Source organism: Euleptes europaea, chromosome 2 (genome assembly GCF_029931775.1).
Source record: "Euleptes europaea isolate rEulEur1 chromosome 2, rEulEur1.hap1, whole genome shotgun sequence".
Taxonomy (NCBI): Eukaryota; Metazoa; Chordata; class Lepidosauria; order Squamata; family Sphaerodactylidae; genus Euleptes; species Euleptes europaea.
The window spans coordinates 138280876-138305889 of NC_079313.1; the positions used below are offsets into that span (position 1 = coordinate 138280876).

General features: G+C 47.6%; 1 protein-coding gene across 1 annotated transcript in view; it reads left to right on the forward strand.

The window, feature by feature from the left end:
- The window catches only part of TM9SF4 (transmembrane 9 superfamily member 4), a 33594-nt gene extending 20787 nt beyond the window's left edge, over positions 1-12807 (forward strand). Inside the window, exons 9-18 of the mRNA XM_056844435.1 lie at positions 1133-1203; positions 3127-3259; positions 4022-4103; positions 4194-4269; positions 6971-7054; positions 8597-8772; positions 8945-9008; positions 11293-11412; positions 11614-11703; positions 12582-12807. Of these exons, the coding sequence (XP_056700413.1) occupies positions 1133-1203; positions 3127-3259; positions 4022-4103; positions 4194-4269; positions 6971-7054; positions 8597-8772; positions 8945-9008; positions 11293-11412; positions 11614-11703; positions 12582-12731 (1046 nt within the window). The 3' untranslated portion in view covers positions 12732-12807. The remainder of the gene's footprint in view (positions 1-1132; positions 1204-3126; positions 3260-4021; positions 4104-4193; positions 4270-6970; positions 7055-8596; positions 8773-8944; positions 9009-11292; positions 11413-11613; positions 11704-12581) is intronic.
- The last annotated feature ends 12207 nt before the right edge of the window (positions 12808-25014 follow it).

Consider the following 25014-nt stretch of genomic DNA (forward strand, 5'->3'; position numbering starts at 1 on the left):
GGCTAGTCATACCTCTCTCAGCCCCACCTCCCTCACAAGGTGTCTGTTGTGGGGAGGGGAAGGGAAGGCGATTGTAAGCCGGTTTGATTCTCCCTTAAGTGGTAGAGAAAGTCGGCATATAAAAACCAACCCTTCTTCTACTTCTTCAGTAGAAGGCAGCTTTTGCAGGTGTCGCTAAGCTTGAAATGACCCCTCCTTGCAAAGTATGACGTGACCCAGATTGTTTTGCTGGCGCAGTTCAGGTAGTCATTGGGGGGAACACAAAGTGTTAGTGTCAAAATCGTCTCCCAGTTAGGGTAGCCCAATCACATCAGAACTTGGAAGCCAAAGAGGGTCAGCCCTGGTTAGTATTTTTTTTTTATTGTTTATTACGGTCCTTTGACCAAACATAAAATATTTACAGGAACATTGCCCTACCCAGAGCGGCAGCCTTGGTTAGTATTTGGATGGGAGACTGCCAAGGATGTCCAGGGTTGCCACGCAGAGGCAGGCAAAGATGAACCACCTCTACTTCTTTTGCCCTGAGCTGGATGGCCCAGGCTAGCCTGATCTGCTGTCAGCTGCTTAGCAGGGTAGGCCCTGGTTAGTACTTGGATGGGAGACCACCAAGGAAGTCTAGGGTCGCTGTGCAGAGGCAGGCAATGGCAAACCACCTCTGCACATCTCTTGCCTGGAAAACCCTATGGGATCACCATAGGTCAGCTGCAATGTAAGAGCAATTTTTGTTTATTTTGAAAACTTTTATGCCACTTCTCCAGGAACCAGCCCAGGGTGGCATAAAAGGTATTAATATAAAATCCAGCATTAGGGAGGGAAATCCCAGCATACAAACATAGACCATAAAAATAGTGACAGCTTTTTAAGCTTGTTGCAGACACCCATGTGCAAAACCAAAAATGCAGATGGGGATGAGGAAGCAAATTTATTGATTTTACTACCTGGGAGGGGTCTAGGGCTCCAAGTACTATGGACGAGCCACCACAAGCCAAAGTCATGGGCACACATGGACAGCGGGGGTGGTAGGTTCATTGACTACAAATCCCCACCCCATCTTCTGTGTGTAGATACCTATGAGATCAAGGAGGACAGGTTAGAAGCACCTGGGCTCATTCTCGGTTTTCCTGTATTTCAGGTATTCTCAGCATGATCATCATCCGGACGCTCCGGAAGGATATTGCCAACTATAACAAGGAAGATGACATTGTAAGTACTGTTTGGTGTGTGTGTGTGGAGGAGTATTGATTCTGACAGTGTTCTCAAAGCTCCTTTTTGTAAGAGGTGGGCAGAAGGCAGCCTCATAATAAGACGGGGAGGGGAGGAAGTCGCTCGGCCAGCAGAGCCCCAGTCTTTCAGGAGCCTCTTGGCAAACCTGGTGTTGAGCTGTCAGCTCCCAGGCTAACGTGGAACTTCAATGGATCTCTTAACCTTCGCGTCAAAGAAACAAAATCCCATGTGGAAGGAACCAGGTGCAAATTTTGTGGTCTCTATGGAGAATTTATCCTCTTGGGTTGAGGAGTCTGTAATACAGGGGTGGGGAACCTTTTTTCTGCCAAAATTATCAACTTAAAAATTAGCTGACCACGCCCCAAGCAGGCAGCTGTCCCAGATGACCCCCCCCCCCCGCATGGGCAGGCAGGCATCCTACCAGTGGCGCACTCGCCCACCTGGTGGCACAGGATGGTCTATTGCACCAGCCGGGCATAGCCGTCCAGCATTTCGCCGGATTTGTTCTACTCCACATGGTCAGGGCAGATTCTACAGCCGGCTCCTGCTACCTCCCCCTGCAGGGGTGAAATAAAGACACACTGGATAAGAACCCCCCCCCCGTGCGTTCTGGCCCTGCCTCCTTTAACCTCTCCATTGTAGTCACTTCCACTCCCCAGTCCTCTTGTAGTACAGAGAAGACGTTTCTCCATGGCCTGGGTGGGAAAGGGTTAACACAGTTTCTTGGGCGGTCCTAGCTGCTCCATAGCTAATGACCCTTCTGCAAGGGGGGGAAAGGTTCCTTTTCTCGGCAAAATAAACTCACATCTGCCTTGAATAGAGGCAGGAGGGGGCGGATCACCAGGAGGGGGCGGATCACCAGTCTTAGATCCTTCTGAGCTAGAGATCTGCCAGGACCCACGAAGGGCCAGACCAAACTATTTCGCAGGCCTTAAACTGCCCCTGGGCCTGACGTTCCCCACCCCTGCTGTAATAAGTTAAAATAGAATCAGAGAATAGAATCATAGAGTTGGAAGGGACCACCAGGGTCATCTAGTCCAACCCCCTGCAAAATGCAGGAAATTCACAATTACCTTCCCCCCACACCCCCAGAGACCCTTCCTCCATGCCCAGAAGATGGCCAAGATGCCCTTCCTCTCATGATCTGCCTAAGGTCATAGAATCAGCATTGTTGACAGATGGCCATCTAGCCTTTCCCAGAAGGTGGGGAAAAACCCTCCAGGATCCCTGGCCAATCCCTTTCCATCTGAAGGAATGAACCTTGTTGCCTTACAATCTTCAATTCTGCATGTGTGTTAAGTGACCATATGAATCAGTGTCCTCCAATACAGCCTCTTGTTAACAGCCTTGCTTAGGTTTTCCAAGCTGAGCTGAAATAAAAGTAGTTAACTAATGTTTGGATTGTGTCTGGTTCCTTTCATGTGGGTCTATGCTTCTTTGGTTAAAAGATCTCCTGTAATTCAAAGTCTGCCCAGGAGCTGAAAAGTCAACACCAGGAAAGCCCTGCCTCCCATTTCACCAAAGAACTTGAACACATGAAGCTGCCTTATACTGAATCAGACCCTCGGTCCATCAAAGTCAGTACTGTCTACTCAGACCGGCAGCAACTCTCCAGGGTCTCAGGCAGTGGTCTTTCACATCGCCTACTTGCCTAGTCCCTTTAACTGGAGATGCCAGGGATTGAACCTGGGACCTTCTGCATGCCAAGCAGATGCAGCCATGGACTCCTTTGAGGAGGGCAGTTCTCATGATTCTGTCATGAGATGTGATGGCTGAGCTCTAAGAGGGAAGGGAGAGCCTAGAGACCAAAGGGTTCTCTTCCCCTTTGCGCCCTTCCTCCTGCAACGTGACGCTCACTTTCGGGATCCAGTTTGAGTCCTGGCCTGTTGGATTTCCCTGCAGGAAGACACCATGGAGGAGTCTGGATGGAAGCTGGTCCACGGTGACGTCTTCAGGCCTCCTCAGTATCCCATGATCCTCAGCTCCCTGTTGGGCTCCGGAATCCAGCTGTTCTGCATGATCCTGATCGTGATTTGTAAGTTACGCTGGGGGACGGACGGACTTGAGCCTTCTTCGTGGGTGAGGGGGGCACTTATGAGGGCTGGAGGGTCTTGCCCTTGGGAAATGGGGTTAGGGAGGTTCTTGTATCTCTGAGGCTTTCTGGCAAGGTCTTCGAGGGTGAGGCTTTGGAAGATGCAGAGGAGCCACTCAATGCTGACCTGTTCCAGAGTTCTCCCTGGCTTAGCGCCTAGAGAGCCCTACGATCAGCTGGAAATAATCTATTAGTGATCCCTAGCCCTAAGAGTGTCCGGCTGTCCTCAACCAGGGCCAGGACTTTTTTGGCAGGACACAGAGGCCGAGGCCTTCATGAGAATATCAGAAGAGCCCTGCTGGATCAGACCAGTGGTTCATCTAATCCAGCATCCTGTCTCACACAGCGGCCAGCCAGTTCCTCCGGAGGGCAGACAACAGGTCACAGAGGCCAAGGCCTTCCCCCTGATGTTGCCTCCTGACACTGGAATTCAGACTTCGACTGCCTCTGAACATGAAGGTTCCCTTTAGTCACCATGGCTAGTAGCCGCTGATGGACTGCTCCTCCATCAATCTATCTAATCCCCTTCATACTCCCCTCCCAGTAAATGGTTCACAGAGATTATCGTCAATTGTTTTTATGATTCCACCCACATGTGTGGCACTCCGCGCCCCCTACCTCCAGGAGCTTGCAGTCTTTAGCAGAGACCCTTGGGAATTCGTTGGTTTTATTTTATTTTTCACCTCCCTCTGCTTTGCCTTGCAGTCGTGGCCATGCTGGGGATGCTGTCTCCCTCGAGCCGTGGCGCCCTGATGACCACGGCCTGCTTCCTCTTCATGTTCATGGGGTAGGTGTGGCCTCTCCCTCGCGCCCTTCGTGCCCGTGCCCGATGGGGTAGGAGACCTAACTGCTTGCCTCTTGTCCTTTCCCACCCTAGGGTTTTCGGAGGCTTCTCCGCTGGCAGGTTGTACCGGACCCTGAAAGGCCATCGGTGGAAGAAAGGGGCTTTCTGTGTAAGCGATTCTGCCGCCTGCAAGTGGGGCTGTGGGGCTCAGAAGGGTTTGGGGGCCCAGGAAAGAGGGAGGGGCCTTAATCAGGGCTAAGCCGTGGGAGTCTGTGGTCCCAGTGATGGGACATCGTCTCTTTGGTAGTGAGAATGACGGAAGGGAGTGGCATGAAAACAAGTAGGAGCCCTGGTGTGATTCTGGGAGGGGAGTGGTTGCTGGTCCTTATTCGAGGACCATGGAGAGGGGCCGTGGCTCAGTGGTAGATCATCTGTTTGGCATGCAAAAGATCCCGGGTCCAATCCCCGGCATCTCCAGTTAACAGGACTAGGCAAGTAGGTGATGTGAAAGACCTCTGCCTGAGACCCTGGAGAGCCGCTGCCAGTCTAAGTAAACAATACTGACTTTGATGGACCAAGGGTCTGAGTCAGTATAAGGCAGCTTTGTGTGTTCATGTGAGTCAAGCTGGTGATGCTGCTTCAGCGGTGGAACAGAGTTTATTTATTTATTTTTTATATTAAAAAATTTTATAATGTAAAACGAAATAAACAAATACAATAATAACAAAAAATACAAAGAAAATACAAAAGTGTATCAATTATAATTATACAGAGTTATAAAATTCAACAGAGCAAAAATACCCTATTGACCCCCCCACCCACCTTAAAAAGTGACCCATCACCTGACCTCCGCAGAAGTGTCTAAACAGTTTTAAAAATTGTTAATAGTACTAATAAAAAAGTAAGTAAACTTGTTTCTATAACTCACTAACTAAAATAGTAAAATCCATTTTTGCCAGTTTATCCCAATATGTGATGGCCTCTGCCCAAGTTTTTTTAAATTCTTCGATATCATTTCCATGTAGGAATTCTGTTAATTTGGCCATCCTCATATACATCCATAATTTCCCTCTCCAGTCACGAATTGAAGGTTTATTCACTTGCTTCCAAACTTTAGCTATTGCAATTCTTGCAGCAGCAAAACTATATTGGCAAATGACCCTATCGTTACTACCCATTTTTTCTTGTGGGATTCCCAATAAACAAAATGCAGGTTTTCTTTTTACTCTCATATTAATCAGATTATTAGTTTTTATAATAACTTTTTTCCAATTTTTTTTCCAATTTTATTTATCCACCATGCATGCATAAATGTTCCTCTTTCCTGTCCACATTTCCAGCATAAGCCCATATCTCCTTTTTTCATTTTGGATACCATCACGGAGTTACATACCATCTGTAAAACATTTTATATAAATTTTCTCTAATTTCATTGGTTATTGTAAATTTAAATTCTTTCTTCCATAAATTTTCCCATGTTTCCAAATTTTAGGGGCTAAAATATTCAAAATTTGGAAAAAAGATATATTAAATTTTTATGGGGTAAGGAAAGACACAGAATAGCATATAATAATTTAATTGAATTAAAAGAAACAGGAGGTTTGGGGCTACCAGATTTAAGAATGTACTATGAAGCGTCATGTTTTGTTTGGTTAAAGACCTGGATTTTGTTAGAGAATCCCAGAATATTGGAATTAGAAGGTTTTAACCTACGTTTTGGATGGCATGCATATTTATGGTATGATGAGAAAGATTTTAAAGAAAGATTTTAATATCCATATTATTAGATTTAGTTTACTTCAAATTTGGAAAAAATATAAAAGGGTTTTGGAAAATAAGACTCCGGGATGGATCAATCCAGTAGAAGCATTTATGAAGAGAGGGATACATTTAAATTTAGAAATGGATGTATATAGAGAAATTATCGAGTGTAAGGAAGGAGAATGGGCTTTAAGAAGTAGAGAAGAACTCAATATCAAGGACTGGTTTTTGTATTATAAATTAAAAGATATATTTAATAAAGATATTCAGGTTGGATTTAATAAAAATAAATCTAAATTGGAAGATATACTAATAAAAGGAAATAAAGGATTGATAGGAAGGATATATAGATTATTAATTGAAATATATTTAGAACAAAGAATTAAACCAGTAATGGTGAAATGGATGAAGTAATTAGAGTTTATTTTTTTTAAGCTTGTATCCCGCCCTTTCTCCCAGTCGAAGCTGGTCTCGGGGTGGCCAGCGTCAGATAAAAACACCATAAAACACAATAAAAGTATACAAAATTACCCCCAGCTAAAAACCAACATCTCTAATTTATAATCAAATTGAATGGCGCTCGTCTACCGACACACAGGGTCACAGCTGGCCCAGGAAAGCAGTCAGGTCCTCTGTTAGAAGATCTGGTGAAATAAACAGCAGCGAGGGGAACAGGAAGAGAGGCCAGCTATATTGGAAACGGTCGCTGCCCTCAACCATAGTTATAACATACATGTGAAGAGAGTGGTTCTATGTGCTCCAAGCACCATCTGGCCCAGTTCTGTCTGTCATAGAGGTGCCTTCCTTTCTTCATTATGCACATCAACCCTCTTCTGACAGTCACTGGCCCCTTTTTTTGTTTAACAGTCAGCCAGAAGAAGAGTTCTAGTGAACTCTGAGAGCTTTGTCCTTTCGCTATGGCTTTTGAGGGGTCTGTAGTTCCCGTTGCTTAAAGGCCAGAGACATGCTTTGGTGAGATTCTCGGGCTGCGGATTTGTGTGCCGCACACACACTACAGTGTCCCTTTGGCCTTGCCAGGTTCTCTGGTCTCGAGTTGCCTTCCTGTATCGGAGAACTGCTTCAGTAACTGTGTCCATCTTCTCTTGCAGACAGCCATGCTGTACCCGGGAGTCGTCTTTGGGATTTGTTTCATACTGAACTGTTTCATCTGGGGCAAACACTCTTCGGGAGCGGTTCGTATCTTCCCAACTCTGCCGGCTTGCCCTGCTCTATACAGAGTCGGCGGTTAGACTTCTCCTCTCTGGCCCTGGCCTTCATGGTTTATCTCTCTGTCTTTGTACAAGTCCGAAGACCGTGAGGAATCCTTTCAGGAGGAGGGGCATAAAACAGTTGAGACGCCCCTCCAGCGTAAATGTGAAGCTTCGGGTTTCCTGAGAGCCAGCATAGTGTACTGGTTAGATGGTCTCATTAGGATCTAGGAGACCCAATTTTCCCTTACAATCACTTACCTTGTCCTGGATGGCTCAGGTTAGCCTCAATGGATCGTGGAAGCTAAGCAGGGCGGGCCCTGATTAGGACTTGGATGGGAGACCACCAAGGAAATCCAGGGTCATTATGCCGAGGTAGGCAATGGCAAACCACCTCTGAACATCTCTTGCCTTCAAAACTCTGTGGGGTCACTGTAAGTCAGCAATTTGATGGCCCTACACACATTCAGTGGGTTGGATGCCACAGAGCCATTCTCCTAACACCTGTGTTGTTGAGCTTCTTGCACTGGGAAAGTAAATACATTTACTATATTCATGCCCCACTTTTCTCCCCAGTGGGAACCCAAAGCGGCATACATCATTCTCCTCCTCTCCATTTTATCCTCACAACAACCTTGCGGGGTAGGTTAGGCTGAGAGTGCATGACTGGCCCAAGGTCACCCAGCAAGCTTCTGTGGCAGAGAGGGGATTTTAACCTGGGTTTCCCAGATCGTACTCTCACACTCTTAACCACCACACCACACTGGCTGACAGCACTCTTATGTGTGGAAGGAAAGCACCAGCGCTAGGAGAACAGATGCACCAGATCTAACCCAGTGCCGAGCACAGTGGTGTGAAAGGTTGAAGGAGCTGGGTATGTTTAGCCTGAAGAGGAGAAGACTGAGAGGGGATATAAGAACCATCTTCAAGTACTTGAAGGGCTGTCATATAGAGGATGGTGCCAAGTTGTTTTCTGTTGCCCCAGAAGGTTGGACCGGAACCAACGGGTTGAAATTATATCAAAATAGTTTCTGTCTAGACGTTAGGAAGAATTTTCTAAAAGTGGTTCCTCAGTGGAACAGGCTTCCTCAGGAGGTGGTAAGCTCTCCTTCCCTGGAGGTTTTTAAGCAGAGGTTAGATGGCCATCTGTCAGCAATGCTGATTATATGACCTTAAGCAGATCATAAGAGAGAGGGCATCTTGGCCATCTTCTGGGCATTGAGGAAGGGTCACTGGGTGTGTGTGTGGGAGGGGAGGTAGTTGTGAATGTACTTCATTGTGCAGGGGGTTGAACTAGATGACCCTGGTAGTCCCTTCCAACTCCATGATGCTCACTGCAGCAGAGACTTATGAATCTGGGAGGGGGATCCAGGGCAGGAGATGCTGGGAGGCATATGGGGCACTAGTTGGCTCCAGTGGACTATCCAAGCAGTCCATCAGACCAACCCCCCCCACACACACACACTCTCTCAGCGTGGCCTCAGCATTTGGTGGGTGGGTGTTCTGAGACCTGAGCTGTCTTTGCAGGTCCCTTTCCCCACCATGGTGGCCCTTCTGTGCATGTGGTTCGGCATCTCCTTGCCCCTGGTCTACCTGGGCTACTACTTCGGTTTTCGCAAGCAGCCCTACGACAACCCTGTCCGGACCAATCAGATCCCCAGGCAGATACCGGAACAGAGGTGGTACATGAACAGATTTGTCGGGTGAGCGATCAGGGAAGCATGCCCAGGCTTGGGTGGACTTTGGTGGGCAATTGGCAGACCGCTGCAGAAAGGCCTGGTCCATTTGTGCCGGCTCTGTCTGCTGCTGGACGAGGCTCAGGGGTGGTCTCAGCACGTTCCTCTAGTAAACTTTCTCTCTCTCTCTGCTTCCTAGGATTCTCATGGCTGGAATTCTGCCTTTCGGGGCCATGTTCATTGAGCTCTTCTTCATCTTCAGCGTAAGCATGTGTCACCCTTTTTCTTTGGGAAGCCATCATGTGTCTCACCATGGGGAGGGGCTTGGCTCAGTGGTAGAGCATCTGCTTGATATACAGATCGCAGGTTCAATCCCCGGCATCTCCAGTTAAAGGTAGGTGATGTGAAAGACCTCCGCCTGAGACCCTGGAGAGCCGCTGTCACTCAGAGTAGACAATACTGACTTTGATGGACCGAGTGTCTGATTCAGTAGAAGGCAGCTTTATGGGGATAGGCCATGGCTCAGTGGTAGAGCATCTGCTTGGCATGCAGAAGGTCCCGGGTTCAATCCCCGGCATCTCCAGTTAAAGGGACTAGGCAAGTAGGTGATGTGAAAGACCTCTGCCTGAGATCCTGGAGAGCTGCTGCCAGCCTGAGTAGACATTACTGACTTTGATGGACCAAGGGTCTGATTCAGTAGAAGGCAACTTCATGTGTTCGTGTGTCTCCAGCAGGACAGTACCGAGAGTCAGGGTCCCCAACTTTTTTGAGTTGCGGGCACCTTTGGAATTCTGCCACAGCAGAGCCGCCCTGAGACCGACCTCTGTCGGGAAAGGACAGGATCACAAACCAACTAACAAACAAATAGATGGTGGGAACAGCCACAAAACAGCTTCCATAAAATGGATACCACAGGCGGTGGAGCCAGCAACAAAATGGTTGCCTTCACTCATTTTGAATAATCCTTGTGCTGCGGTGGCGCCTCCTGCCGAAGCAACGTTTTGAAAAATCTGCACACCCCGTCAGATCTCTGATGACCAATCAGAAGCCTTGCTGGGCAAAAGCCCCATGGCCCCACCCACTTTTAAAATACACTTGGTGAGCACCAAGAAAGGTGTCGGTACCGTGGCACTCCTGAGTGCCATGGTGGGGACCCCTAACCAAGCTCATAGAGGCAAAGCCTCCATCTCCTGATCCATTGGAGCCTTTGCTTGCTAGAATGTTGGATAATGATGAAAAGGGGGGAGTCAGGTACTGAATGTACAAGACCAACAAACTATAAAAAGTACCCAACACAGACTCAGACTCACAATGTTTTGTATATATGAATACAATAGTAGCCAAGGTACATGTTGCATTAAGATCCTGCTCGGGTACAATTATTGTATTATAGTATTCAGAAATATATCGTGAAAATTTTTGAGACAATAAGTTTTAAAATTATTTGATTTGTTGTAATTTTGTTAGAAAGAAGTTTGGAAGTTTGAGAATGTTCTGAGGAAATTAACCCCTATGAAACAAGTGAAACCTAGGAGCTTGTTAACAACACAGAATTTGGCTGCTACTTGTAGCATATAATATATGAAGAAGCACTGTATAAAAGAATTATTTTATATACAGTCTGTATTAGGAGGTGTCATTTTGTAAGACTTTCATTATAAATGTAATATGTGCCTTGGCTACTATTATATTCATATATGCAAATACATTGTGAATCTTGATTATAAGTTCACACCAATAGTTGGGTACTTTTTATAGTTTGTTGCTAGAATGTTGGGTCAGAATTTGCAGGAGATGCTCCAGAGTGCCTGGTTCTGTCTGGTCAGCTACTTGCTGGCTCTCAGCTCCTTCTCTTGAGAAACAGCTGGAGAGAAACGAGCTTGCTTTTTCAGAGGGCAGAGGATGTGTTTTCTGCTGCACGTCAGGGTTTCTAGATCCTCTTCTGCCCTGGGGTCTTTGTGGCCTAGGGGCCAGGATGATCATGCAGCTCCCAGAATTCCTTGGGGGGAAAGCCATGACAGTTGAAGGAGATTGAAACTGATAAGTTTCAGAGGGTGACCGTGCGTTGGTCTGCAGTAGAGCAGTTCAAGTTCAGTAGCACCCTGGAGACCAATGAGATTTGGGGGGTATGAGATTTCAAGAGTCACATGAACACATGAAGCTGCCTTATACTGAATCAGACCCTTGGTCTGATCAGACCAGCAGCGGCTCTCCAAGGTCTCAGGCAGAGGTCTTTCACATCACCTACTTGCCTAGTCCTTTTAACTGGAGATGCCAGGGATTAAACCTGGGACCTTCTGCATGCTAAGCAGGTACTCTACCACTGAGCCAAGGCCCCTCCCCAATGTTCTCTTTGTCAGATACCTATCTGACAAAGGGAGCTTCTGCTCTCGAAAGCTCATACCCTGAAAATCTCCTTAATGTCTCAGGCGATACTGGACTTAGACCCTGATACACGTTTGCAGCGCACGTTTGCTGTTTGTCTTTTCTGGCCCTTGTGAGCCTCCGTTTTTCACACCCCTGCCTCTTCTTGTGTCTCTGGCCCAGGCGATTTGGGAGAACCAATTCTACTACCTCTTTGGGTTCCTCTTCTTGGTGTTCATCATCCTCGTGGTCTCCTGTTCCCAGATCAGCATCGTCATGGTGTACTTCCAGCTGTGCGCTGAAGTAAGAAGCCAGAGGTGCCGGGGGGATGGGCGGGGAGAGATCTGGCTCCTGGGTCACAGCAGAAATTGGAACCCGGCTGAGTTCCGCCAGGGGCCCACGTGCCGCCAGACATGAGGATGGTCCATCACGTTGTACAACCAGCTTCACGGAGAGAGGACCTTGGTCAAGTACTGCAGCGCTTTCTTCTCCTCTCTTTGGCAGGATTATCGGTGGTGGTGGAGGACGTTCCTGGTCTCTGGAGGATCTGCTTTCTACGTGCTGATTTATGCAGTATTCTATTTTGTAAACAAGGTACCGCTGCCCTCTCTCCTGGGTCAGAATCCTGCTTTTTAGAGGCTTCCTCCGTCACTGGGAGCCATGGGGGTTTGCAGGCTGCCTTTGGTGTCTTCCTCAAGGGGAGAAGCCCCCAAAAGATACACCTTCTGCAGTTTACTCTGCAGGTACAGGGAGGGAAGGAGGTATTCCTTCCTGGCTCCTTGCTTGAGAGTTTACTCTGCTCTGGTTAGACCTCACCTAGACTATTGTGTTCAGTTTTGGGCACCACAATTTAAGACATATGTAGACAAGCTGGAACGGGCCCAGAGGAGGGCAACAAAGATGGTGAGGGGTTGGGAAACCAAGTCCTATGAAGAAAGGTTGAAGGAGCTGGGTATGTTTAGCCTACAGAGGAGAAGACTGATAACCATCTTCAAGTACTTGAAGGGCTGTCATATGGAGGATGGTGCCGAGTTGTTTTCTGTTGCCCCAGAAGGTCAGACCAGAACCAACTGGTTGAAATTATATCAAGATAGTTTCCGTCTAGACATTAGGAAGAATTTTCTAAAAGTGTTTCCTCGGTGGAACAGGCTTCCTCAGGAGGGGGTAAGCTCTCCTTCCCTGGAGGTTTTTAAGCAGAGGTTAGATGGCCATCTGTCAGCAGTGCTGATTATGTGACCTTAAGCAGATCATGAGAGGGAGGGCGTCTTGGCCGTCTTCTGGGCATGGAGTAGGGGGTCATTGGGTGTGTGTGTGGGGGAGAGGTAGTTGTGAATTTCCTGCATTGTGCAGGGGGTTGGACTAGATGACCCTGGTAGTCCCTTCCGTCTCTATGATTCTATGAGTTCTGGGGCTTTGACGAGGCTGGGTTCTTTTCCCTGCCTGGCCTCACTCTGGCCCTCTCCCTCTTCCAGCTGGACATTGTGGAGTTCATCCCCTCCTTGCTCTACTTCGGCTACACGGCCCTCATGGTGCTGTCTTTCTGGCTCCTGACGGGGACCATCGGCTTCTATGCAGCCTACATGTTTGTCCGCAAGATCTACGCCGCCGTGAAAATAGACTGAAGGGCGCCTCTGACGGCGGCGCAGGGAAAAAAAGCAGATGCCCTCTCCGCTTCCTCCTAGGAAGGAAGTGCAGAACTCTTTCTCCTGGTTCTCCTAAGGAAATCAAGTCCCTCGGGAGTGGGATACCAGAAATAAAAATAGTTGCAACTTTTTGGAATGTAATCTTGGCACGGTGTCCATGGAATCTGGGGATCTCCTCGTGGGGAAGGGTGTGTAGATACTTTGCATTTTATCTTTAGCCTGATCCGGTTATAAGGGATTTTTTAAAAAACTGAGAAGCATCCCTCTGAATGAATCATTGGTGTTTCTTTTTTCCTTTGTCTAATTCATTTTCTGTGCGAGACAAAAATAACATGAGACTGCAGTGGATACAGGTTCGAGAAACAGGCATTGAGTTTGGGGCGGATAATCCCTTGGCTGTTGCACGAAGTGGCCTCTTGATGGACTTGTGCTCTGAAAAAAAAGTCTGCAAGAAGAGAGAATTTGGCATTTGGAGATGTCTCTTCCTTTTGACTCTCTCGTTCCAGTGACCGTCCATTCCAATTTTACAAAGGTGCCATTTCAGAACTAGGCGAGTGCAGTTTCTTATGGAGGGCTTGAGAACAGTAAGCCTCTCCCACCTCCACTGAAGCCGGGCCCGTGATGCGTTGGAGAATTCAGCTGGGACAGCTGTTAGCAAGCACCTCTGGGCAAGCACGATGGCGTTGAGTAACAATCGAAGAAAAAAGGGGCACCTCAGCATGTTGGAAACGGAAGGAGCCCTTGTCGAGCCTTGTCAGAAGGGTGTGTGGAACTCAGGTACCTCTTGGATGTGGGTGGCGCTAAGGGCTCCCGACGAGACAAACCCCACTGCTTAAGTGCCAAGGAATCCACAGCTCAGATGTTGGAAACGACTGCTCTCGTATGCCAGAGAGGAAGGGAACTGGATGATTTGGGAGCCTTGTTCCAAGAAGAGAATGACTTCCTCCTTGGTCCCCACCAATCTTTTCCTCCAACCTCCACTGCCCCGTGGTCTTGGCTGGCCCCATATGGTCTCCGCCCCAGCCCAGTTCTGGCCCGTCCTTCTAGAAATTTGCACATCTTGCTTATCGGTGGTTTGACCTTTGATCTCTGTGCAGAAGAGATGTGTGGTCAGAGACTGACTTCCACTTTTCCCCTTCTGGGAGTGAATACTGTTCAAGTTGTGAGCTGCTGCCGTTGTAAAGATGATACCTGCAAAGTATGTATTTACCCAAGCACAAATAGACCTGTCTCTCTTTTCCTTGGCATTGCTGTCCTAAGATACCAACCAACCTGACCATAATTTACCAGGAGCCGAGTTTAAAGCATCTTCTCTGATGAGAGAAACCTTGAAATAATTGATCAGAGTTTTTTTTTTTTTTAAACACACTGTTGCAATAATGTGAATCTTCTCTGATAAGCAAAATCTTTAAATAGTTGATCCAGAGCGGCATTTGTTTTGATTTTGTTGCAATAATATGAATTAGATTGTGGGATAGTCTGACTCTAAAGTCGCACCAGAACTTTCCCCAGTTCCCTGGTCTAAAACTCAGTTCACTCAGTTTCCAGTGGTGGAAAACTTCCTCAGTAAGGAATTCTTCTGCCTCACCAATGCTTTGTGGTGAAAGGGAGAATCATATGAGGTGGGGACACTTCAAGAAATCCATGAAAGGATATCTTTCATCATTGGAAAGCATGCGGAAGGAAACGTGCATTTCTGATCACTTGGTGAGATTTCCGTGGTGTTTTTTTTTTTTTTTTTTTTGGTATATATCAGAAAAATCACCTGCCTTGAGTTGACTGCGGAGAAGAGTTCTGTCCTCTTTCCCCACAGAGTGTATAAGTAAGCTGGTCTCCCCAGCCCAAGAGAATGGTCTCTCCGCTGCCGCCTGCTCTCCCCACCTTACCCTCCCCAATCAGTCACTTCGTTACCCTTCATTCAAAGCCCCCTCAGCCAAGAATCAGGTTTGACAGAGGTGAGGTCGTGGGATTTGTTTTTCAGTGGAACCCTGAATGAACTCTGGTTTGAATTAACTTTAGGTTCTTTCAGATAAATCTTTCAGAAATTATCTTTCAGGTAATTTCCCCTTATCCCCTAAACAGTGACCCCCCTCTCCCCCCTCCCCCCAACCTGGATCCACTCTCTCCTCCCCTTTACACTGTATCCCCTGGTATTTTTTAATGTATTGGTCAAGCCCAACTGTAAATAAACACCATATCGCCCGGTTGTCCATCTCGTGGATGTTTTTGCTAAAGCAGCTTTTGGCCACCCACCGGTACCCTGTTCCAAGGTCAAGGGGGCTGCCCCGAGGTAGTGTCTTGCATCGGCCCCAGTTCTTTTGGAGTGAAGGCTGAGCTTTGGGCGAAAGGGAGGCTTTGTCACCAGTGGGGGGGGCAAGTTGGCAAAAAGGGGCTCTTTGCTCCTCATCTTGCTTCTGCTTGTGATGAGGAGGGGCCGTGGTTCAGGGGTAGAGCATTTGCTTGGCACGCAGAAGGTTCTGGGTTCTATTCATGGCATCTCCAGTTAGAAAAGGACCAGGCAGTAGGTGATGTAAATAGTGAGTAAATATGAGCTGCACCATTTGTTTGTTTACACCTTTCTATCACTCTTTCCTCCCTGCTTTCCTTGGGGAGGGGCCGTGGCTCAGTGGTAGAGCATCTGCTTGGCATGCAGAAGGTCCCAGGTTCAATTGCCGGCATCTCCAGTTAAAGGGACTAGGCAAGTAGGTGATGTGAAAGACCTCCGCCTGAGACTCTAAGGAGCCATTGCTGGTCTGACTCAGGGATCTGGCAGGTCGTAATCCTGGAAGAGCACATGGTCAAACGTGGAGGGGCTGTGGCTTAGTGGCAGAGCATCTGCTTGGCATGCAGAAGGCCAGGTTCAATTCCTGGCATCTCCACTTAAAGGGACTAGGCAAGTAGGTGATGTGAAAGACCTCAGCCTGAGACCCTAGAGAGCCCCTGCTTCTGTGTAGACAATACTGACTTAGATGGACCGGGGGTCTGATTCAGTAGAAGGCAGCTTCATGTATTCATGATGTGAAATACCTCAGCCTGAGACTGTGGAGAGCTGCTGCCAGTCTGAACAGTCACTGTTGACCTTGATGGACCAATGGCCTGACTCAGTATAAGGCAGCTTCGTGTGTTCTGTTTTTTTGGGGAGGGTAAGTGGCTTCAATTGTGAAGGCACCCAAGGAAAGGTGATGGAGGAGCTTCAACTGAGCTCATCTCTCTTTCCCTTGATCTTGTGCCCGGTAGGCCCCGATCGAATCATTTTGCCAGCCTCTTTCCACTCATTTGTGGTTGCTGAGCGATGCGGAAATGTGATTCTGGACATGAGGTGGCTCCTTTAATCACGTTTCAGTTCCTGCTTGTAGCCTCTTCTCTCTTCAGCTGGGCAAATGCTACCCAGAATGTACACAGGTGGCATTTGCGCTCATTTCCCCCAAAGCGAGGAAATGGTGCACCAGCAAGCTTTTAAGATGTAGAGTCCAGTTATTAGCCGGGAGTGGGGGGATTATAGCTGGGGCCGTGCAGGGGATACATGAGCCAAAGAATATAGTATTGTGGGTGTCACTTTGAGCAGCTTGGACCTTACAATAAGAGGCCCTTCCTGAAACCTTTTTTGGTTGTCAGACTTTGAAGATTTTTGAGCAACACTTGATGGCATTACAAGAGCCGAAGTAGTTGGTCAGAGTGCAGTTTTCTGCAGTGCTTCATTGTGTCTTTTGGCTTAGCAGAGGCAAAAAAATAGGATGCAAATGATACAATAAAGTTTATTGTTTGCAGCCAGAGACCATTACAATCTGTCATATAAAACATAGTCATAAATAATAACATTAAAACAGTCTGACCAAAAGACACTAGTCATTAAATGCCCTGATTAAATATAGCTTAGCCTGAATTTTCATGGCTGCTAAGGCATAGAGTGACACTCTAAAGCAGTGGTTCCCAAACTTTTCAGGCCAGCGGCCCCTTGGTTCCACAAACAACCCCAGTGCCCCCTATCCAACAACACAGTTGAAGGGGCCCACCTCTAGTGCCCCCGCTTCCCCCTTGCCTCTTAGTGCCCCCCGAGTAATCCCATCGCCCCCCAGGGGGTGGTACTACCCACTTTGAGAACCACTGCTCTAAAGGAAACAACTGGATCGGCATCTGAAATGAGAAAGAGCAGCTTCTCTGAATCTGAAGACAGATTTAGGACTTTTAGAAGCTCTGTAAGCCAGTATGTGTGGGGGTGGGGGGTATCGTTCTGCAGAGTAAGACCTGTGACAGGTTCCTTCCTGCAGGCAGGTGAGTATGGTGTTAGCTCAGTTAAATTATTGCCTTTACAATCTGTTTCCAGGCGGATTGCCTTTCAGCTAGAAAGCTTCCCAAGGCATTTTATGACTTTAAAAGTGCTTTGAATTCTGGGTTTTTTAAAGTCTTTAAGTGAATCTCAAATATGGGATTGTTCCATTACCTCATTCCTTGCAGGGGAGTGCCCAAGTGGAGAGCCAGGAGGGGCTACAGAGAGAGGAGGGGTGGGTGAGTCAGAGGGAGGGGCTGCCCCCTTTTCCCACCAATATTCCAGGCTCTGTTGCATGTGCTGACTTCAGAAGCAATTGGCAAGGGTTTAAATAAATACAAAGGCTTTGCCATTTCAAAGATAGCAAATGATTATTTTTATACTTCTTAGGGCCCTCTGGGAACATAAGGAAAGGAAGCATTTCTCCCCCATCTGATTATCGGGCAAATATTGTTTTGGATTCCCTGACATACAACGATTCAAGCAATGGAAGCCCCTCTCCGGTTTGGTCTTTGTTCGGTGAGGCATCCGGGATTAGCTTTGGAGAACGTCGAGTTTAGAAACAGAACGTGGATCCCTTCCAGGAAAGCATTCGATCCGACGTCACTTTCCCCCCCTCTAACAAGATCAAGCTGTTTCATGTATGCATGCTGATTGAGTTTGTTTGTTTGGCAGTGGATACATGGACTGGGAAACTGCAAATCTCTTGTCTTCGAAAAAGAAACCCCCTGAAGCAGCCCCCAGAATGTTAATGGGGTTCTTATTCCCGGAATCTGCGCTGTAGATCCTAGAAAGTGCAGGACGTAGCTTCATGGCAATCCTGGTGTTCGTTTGAAAAAACTTGCAATGTCATAATTGTTACTTAGATATTTCTACCCTACTACCCCCCCTCCCATGCCAAAGAGGCAGCAACATCATCCTCCCCCCACCCGCTAACTGTGGTTCTGGGTCTGCACGACAGACAGGCTACCTTGGAGGAGCTGTAGCTCAGTGGGAGAACATCTGCTTAGCATGCAGAAGGTCCCCGGTTCAATCCCTGGAATCGCCTAGTCCCTTTAACTGGAGAGGTGAAAGACCTCTGCCCGAGACCCTGGAGAGCTGCTGGCGGTCTGAGTAGACATTACTGACTTTGATGGACTGAGGGTCTTATCCAGTATAAGGCAGCTTCATGTGTGTTCTCTGCTTTTCTGTGTAACAACCGGGTTTGATTCCCCACTCCTCATGAGCAGTGGACTCTTATCTGGAGAACTGGGTTGGTTTCCCCACTCCAACATATGAAGCCGGCTGGGTGACCTTGGGCTAATCCCAGTTCTCTCTGAGCCTCATTTCCCTCACAGGGTGCCTGTTGTGAGGAGAGGAAAGGAAGGAGATTGTAAGCTGGTTTGATTCTCCTTAAAAGGTAGAGAAAATTGGGGTATAAAAACCAACTCTTAAATTAAGTAACCTAAGAGTTGCGCCCCAGAGTGTGCCTGGTGCAGAGCATGCTGGGTTACAACTGTTCCTATTCATACTGCTGCCATTGGTCTCTCTCTACTCCAGTATAACGAACTCCAACACCAAGGGTTGGGGCCTTATAGAGTCACCATTTTCTCCTGCCATTTGGAAGGACCTACTGTTCATGCACATGCACAGAGTGCATGCACACTAGCCGAAGAGCAGCAGCCCGGTAAGATTAGGTCACTCCATGCTGGAGTGTGAAACTCCCTGGTTCATTCCTCACTCACTACGCCTCCTGGTCTTCGGCTTGTGCTCTGTATCCTCGGATCTCTTGGCCAGCTGACCATGATGTCATAGCTCTGGTTCTCCCCCTTATTGTCATGTGACTGACAGTATGATGTCATGGCTTCTTGTCATCTGGGGGTGACTGAAGGTGGGTTGCAGGTTTGGAAAAGTTGAACAGCACTGTTCTGGTATATTATTTATTTATATTAAATGTTGTGACCCTCTCTGAGCCTGGTTTGCCAGGAACGAGGAAATAAATACGAGGGATACAAGAGATGGCAATAGTAGAATTCAAAAAATAGAGCCACTGAAAAAACCAGGCCAGGCAGTAACCGCCAACCTAAGTTGGGGGGAAGAGGATGGGGAAGCCAGCAAACTATGGTATTGGGATGCAGCTGCCCTCCTTCGTAAGCCTGGCGGAACAGCTCCGTTTTACAGGTAGTTGTAGGTAGGTAGTTGTAGAGCCCAGCTCATTTCTTGAGGGCGAAACCCTGACTTGGAATACCCAGGTTAGCTTGATTTCGTCAGATCATAGAAGCTGAGCAGGACCAACCCTGGTTAGGACTTAGATGGGAGATCACCGAGGAAGTCCAGGGTTGCTACACAGAGGAAGGCAATGGCAAACCACCTCTGTTTGTCTGCCCTGACCTGGATGGCCCAGGCTAGGCCCATCTCCTCAGATCTTGGAAACTAAGTGGGGTTGGCCTTGGTTAGGACGGGTGGGAGACCACCATGGAAATCCAGGGGCAGGCAATGGCAAACCTCCTCTGTTTGCTCCTTGCCTTGAAAACGCTACGGGGGTTGCCATAAGTCAGCTGCCACTTGATGGTGCTTTCCACCACCTTTGGAAGGGAAAAACAACGGTCATCTTGGGTTTGCTTTGTTTCTCAAGAGATATTAACACTGCCATTGCATGGGTTGCTACTTCTGGCACTGAGAGAGCCCAGTAGGAGGTCCAAGAGAATCTTGCTCTTTCCAGAGTGCCCTTTGACAGAAGAGGAAGAGTTGGTTTTTATATGCCAACTTTCTCTACCACTTAAGGTAGAATCAAACTGGATGACAATCACCTTCCTCTCCCCACAATAGACACCTTGTGAGGTAGGTGGGGCTGAGAGAGCTGTGACTAGCCCAAGGTCACCCAGCAGGCTTCATGTGGAGGAGTGGGGAAACCAACCCAGTTCACCAGATTAGCGTCCGCCGCTCATGTGGAGGAGTAGGGAATGGTTCTCCAGATCAGAGTCCACCACTCTTAACCACTACACCACGCTGGCTCCAGACAGCATGGAAGCAATCTTGTTTCCCATCTGCTCTCAATCAACATTCATACTGGTGATCCATAATGGACGGTGTTTCTTCTGACTGTTCTTTCCGGATGTGAGAAATTAAACCCTAGTGAGCTCCTCTGAAGTCAAGGTAATGTGGACGCCAAAACTCTTCCAGGTAAAGGAAACCATTTGAAGGTAACTGGGGAGGAGGGATTATTACCTTGACTGACACGCACTAAGGTTCGCTTTTGATGGTTGGACTTTCTGATGGGGTTGTCAATTTGTGTAAGCAGATATTGGGCACAAATAGCAGACACTGTAATACATTTAAAAGAAATGCTCCCACTGGCTCTCCAAGCACGGTTAACCTATATTTAGGAAATAGTTTCAGAGGGACCTGTGTTGGGCTGTAGTAGAAGAGTTAGAGTCAAGTCCAGTAGAAGAGTTGGTTTTTATATGCTGACTTTCTCTACCACTTAAGGGAGACTCAAACTGGCTTACAATAGTCTTCCCTTACCCTCCCCACAACAGACGCCTTGTGGGGTAGGTGGGGCTGAGTTCTAAAAGAACTGTGACTAGCCCAAGGTCACCCAGCTGGCTACATGTGTAGGAGTGGGGAAACCAATCCGGTTCACCAGATTAGAGTCCACCGCTCCAAACCACTACACCACACTGGCTCTCTCAGTAGCACTTTTGAGACCCACATGATATCCAGGGCGTGAGCTTCCAAGAGTCAAATCTCCCTGGAAAGTGAGTGAAATGTAGGGTTTTATAGGAGCGGGGCCAAGTAGCAACTGTGAGGAAAATGTGTGTATGTGCCATGAACCAGCCAGGCAACCCTGAGTTTAGGCACGCAGGCTGTTCTAACCATCTAAAGCTCTTTCAAAATCTTTATTTGCTGGTACTCCAAACACATCTATACACACCAACTAAAATCTTACAGGAAAAAATACAAGCTGGTTAGTGTATTTAGTGGACCTGATAAAAAAAATGCAGGTCCAGCTTCTCCCCTAACTTGGAGTGGAGCACCATGCTTATTATCCCTCAAGCCAGGAGAGAGTTGATTGCTCTTTGAACAACTCTGGCAAATTCTTGGCCACATAGCTATGGAAAAGCAGAGAATGTTTATTTTTGTTAATAGGATGCTAGAACAGTACCCATGTCGCAGAGTGGTAAGGGGCAGTACACTGCAGTCAAAGCTCTGCTTATGACCCAAGTTCGATCCTAATGGAAGTTGGTTTCAGGCAGCCGGCTCGAGGTTGACTCAGCCTTCCATCCTTCCAATGTCGGTAAAATGAGTACCCAGCTTGCTGGGGGTAAAGTGTAGATGACTAGGGAAGGCAATGGCAAACCACCCTGTTAAACATAGTCTGCCTAGTAAACATTGTGATGTGACGTCACCCCACGGGTCAGTGGGGTGCTTGCACAGGGGGCTTCCTTTACCTCTAGAACAGTTTGGGAAACTTTATGTCAAGGAGCTGCAAATTCCTTTGATTCTGTGTGTGTGAGAGAGAGATACACAATTTTCAACTACCTTCTACTGCTGTTAATGTCTGAAGAAATATCCGTGTATCCGAATAGCTTCTCTCCCCCCCCCCCCAATTATTTTAATCCTGAATATCTCTTTCCAGTTTCCCCTTTTAACCCCTGCTGGATAAGACCAAAGAATCATATCTTTACAAGACATCCTAAAACTGGTCTGAACTTGGATGTTTTTGTGTAGTTTTTCTGCCCAGAAGCCATCAGTAGCCTCTTCCAGGATGAACATCCCTGTTAAAAACTATCTGAACCTGTAGCCACTGCGTCTCAGGACAGCACATTGTGGAAGATAATAAAGTGGGTAAAATTGTTGTCTTTTCTGAACCTATTGCCAACGGATTTCCTTGGGTGGCTCTGGGTGCAGGTGATACCATTCAGTGACAGTGGTGAACATCAAAGCAATACGGAGCGATTCTGGATTTGCAGATGTAGAATAAAAAAAGGAGCCATTTTGTACAGGCACCAAAGGAGGTATTTGGCCCAAGGCCGCCATTCCCCAAAGAAACAGAAGAGGTCATACTTCAAACATTTTTAATAAGCAATTTCCTTTAAAAAAAAACACATACACGCACTCTTTCATTTTGGACTTAATTCTGTAAGAAAAAAGCTAACTGAACAGTGATGAACTGTACATTTCCTAATGGCACTTCAACTTTTACAGTTTTAAAAACCTTGACTCGTAAGAAGTCCCAAAATACTCTGATAAAAAGGAGGTTATCCGCTGTGTTTATTAAAAGTGCTAGATGTGTTAGAAGAGTCCTGCTTTGGGCCGAGAGGGACCACGGCGGCTCCAGGGGAGGAAAGGAAGACAAGGACGACGGGCTCCCCCCGGGGCCAAAGAAGTCACCCCCTCTTGTAAGATGGATGAGGGAGTGGGGCCAGAGCCTTTGCTAAGGCCCCGTTGCGGCAATGCCACCCCTCTGAGTCGAAGGGAGAGCACTGGGGAACAAAGAGCAGTGAGGCTGCTTGCGCCTGCCGCTGGGGAGAACGGCAGGCAGAACAAGATGCTCAATTGGGTGCTTTTTCTTCTGCTGCTGAGGAACAGGCAGCTGCCTCAAGACGGCTCCCTTGAAACGACAGATCATTCCTAGCGTCTGCTCCTTTCTCAGACTCCTGCCCAATGAAGGCAGAGGTCATCCTGTTCTCTCCAGCCACCCTTTCCCCTGACAAGCAACGCAAACCGCAGCGTCACCCTGCCGTGCCTGCTATTAAGACTTCTGCAGAAAGCAGAGCCACCAGGCAAAACCCTGACCTCAGCCTCTTATGCTCAGACTGGATCTGATTCCTCTCGGGGGGGGGGGGGGGCTACAGGCCACTGTGCCACCTCCCCTCCTGTGTCCCTTCCTTTCCCCTACTGCCTCCTGGCACCTGCCTTACTCTGTTCCCTTACAATCCTTTGCTTGCACGTATGGGTGCAGTATCGCTAAAGAAACATGACGGCCATGATACGCTGCAGGTGCGAGGAGGGGGGGTGGCACTGAGGTGGCACCTGGCAAGGGGTGGGCCAGCCCAACACCCCCCCCCGTCCTAAGGCAAAAGCTTCATTGAGCAGTAAAATCTTGGTTAAAACAGCACATAACATTCTTTAACAAAAAAAACCCACAGCTCCTAGATATTAAGACAACTAAAAAAAAAAAAATACCACCACCCAGGGAATTAATCAGACACCAATGAAAGGCTGAGGAAACCTCATTGGCTTGGGAGATGAGCAGGCTGCCAATAAAACCCAGAATTCCCACATGTCGTAGTTTTGGCAAAAGACTCTTTCTTCCCACAAGTCTGTGCTTCCTCCTTCCCTGAAATGCAAGGAAGAGGGACGAGGACATGGTGGGCAAACAGTAGCGGAGGGAAGTTGAATTTATGGACACAGAATGTAGTCATTTCCTTTCCTTGAATGCTCAAGAGCCAACGGTTGATATATAAAGAACAAAAAAAGTCACAAAGCCAATCAGAAGCTGGCCCTGGGGTATCTCCTGCCTCCCTCACAACCCCGACCTCTTTGATTATGATTTCCACCATTCTGTTCAAATCTGGGGAGAGGGATGTCTGACTGCTACCTTTCCTAGGACCATCTGGGGGAGCAGCAAGCGTACAGAACGCACACAGCCAAAATAATGGAAAGTCAAATGGTGAGTGGTATGCTTGGCACGGCCTGTTGTAACTGGCAGAGTCTCAACGTGTTATCTGTGGTGTGCCAGCCCAAATTACGGGGCGCCTTTCATTTTGGTAGCTTAGCATTTTACACCTGGGAGGCTGCACAGGCTTACATTTCACCCTTTCCGATGGCGGTCTAGAATACTGGTCTTTTAAAACAGAGCTCTACCAATTATATATTCAGATGGGGGGGGGGGGAACTCTCCGAAATACACTCCATAAAAGCCATGTCCCAAACACACAGGGTAGGGGTCAGTGAATTAACCCCTTGTCAGACTGTAACCCCATGTTTCAAGCAACTTACTATTACTAAAGAAAAAACAAAACCAACAGCTTAAGGTGTGCCAGTCGAAGGAAGAAAACGGTACCAGTCACTGGATGGGTTTACTATTTACATTCAGAAGGCTGGCAAATAAAGATTGCTAGATTGTTTACTGATAGGAAAGGAACTGCTCGGACGAGGAGAGCCTGAAATTATAAAACTTGTCATTTACCAAAGATCACCAAGGAAGCGCACGCAAACTGGTACAGTGATGATCCAGCTGTGGTAAAATGTATCCAGCGCAGAGAAAACCTTTTGCCTTCAATACATCACTACAAAGAACTAAATACCAGCAGGGGGCAGAAGAAAAATACCCACAGGAACCCTGCCGCGGTATGAACACACTGTGCCCAAACGTCATGTGTCAGTCCATAAATTGGGGGGCAGGGGAGTTAAGGGATGATACTGGGGAGCCGAACTTTTTGCAAAGAGGAAGTCCTTTAGCGCCGTTTGGCTTCAGGAGGCCAGTGCAACAGGCACCCTGGTCACGCAAAAAACACTGCACTTGAATCAGCAGGAATCACTTCTGTGCATTGCATTTAGAATCAAGAATATGACTGAAGTTTCGGGGAGGGGAACCACCAGCCAGAGAAAGAGATGGCTGGGGTAACTGCTCACTTTTTCATTGAGCCGTGCGCTCAAGCAAGTTAGCGTGCAGTACTTTAAAACAAAGGCGCACACCCACCCCCCGACACAGACTTTATCAAGAGCAGCCTTTTTTTCATCTAGTGACAGATGTAAAAATGGCTAGAAATCTAAGAGCGCAAAAAAAGACCAGGCATTTATTTCCCCAGAAACAGGAGGAGGATTAAACAGCTATCTGGAAAGATCTTCAGGGAATTTGACCTAAAGCTTCAAATGGCTGTAAATCTTCATCTGGGCACTGACGGTCACTTCTGAGGAGCCACAAGAGTGATTTTTTCCCTCTTGATGCGACTGCGGAACCCATCCTGGCTCCCCAGCCCCAACAGCCGGAAAAATGCCTTAAGTTTA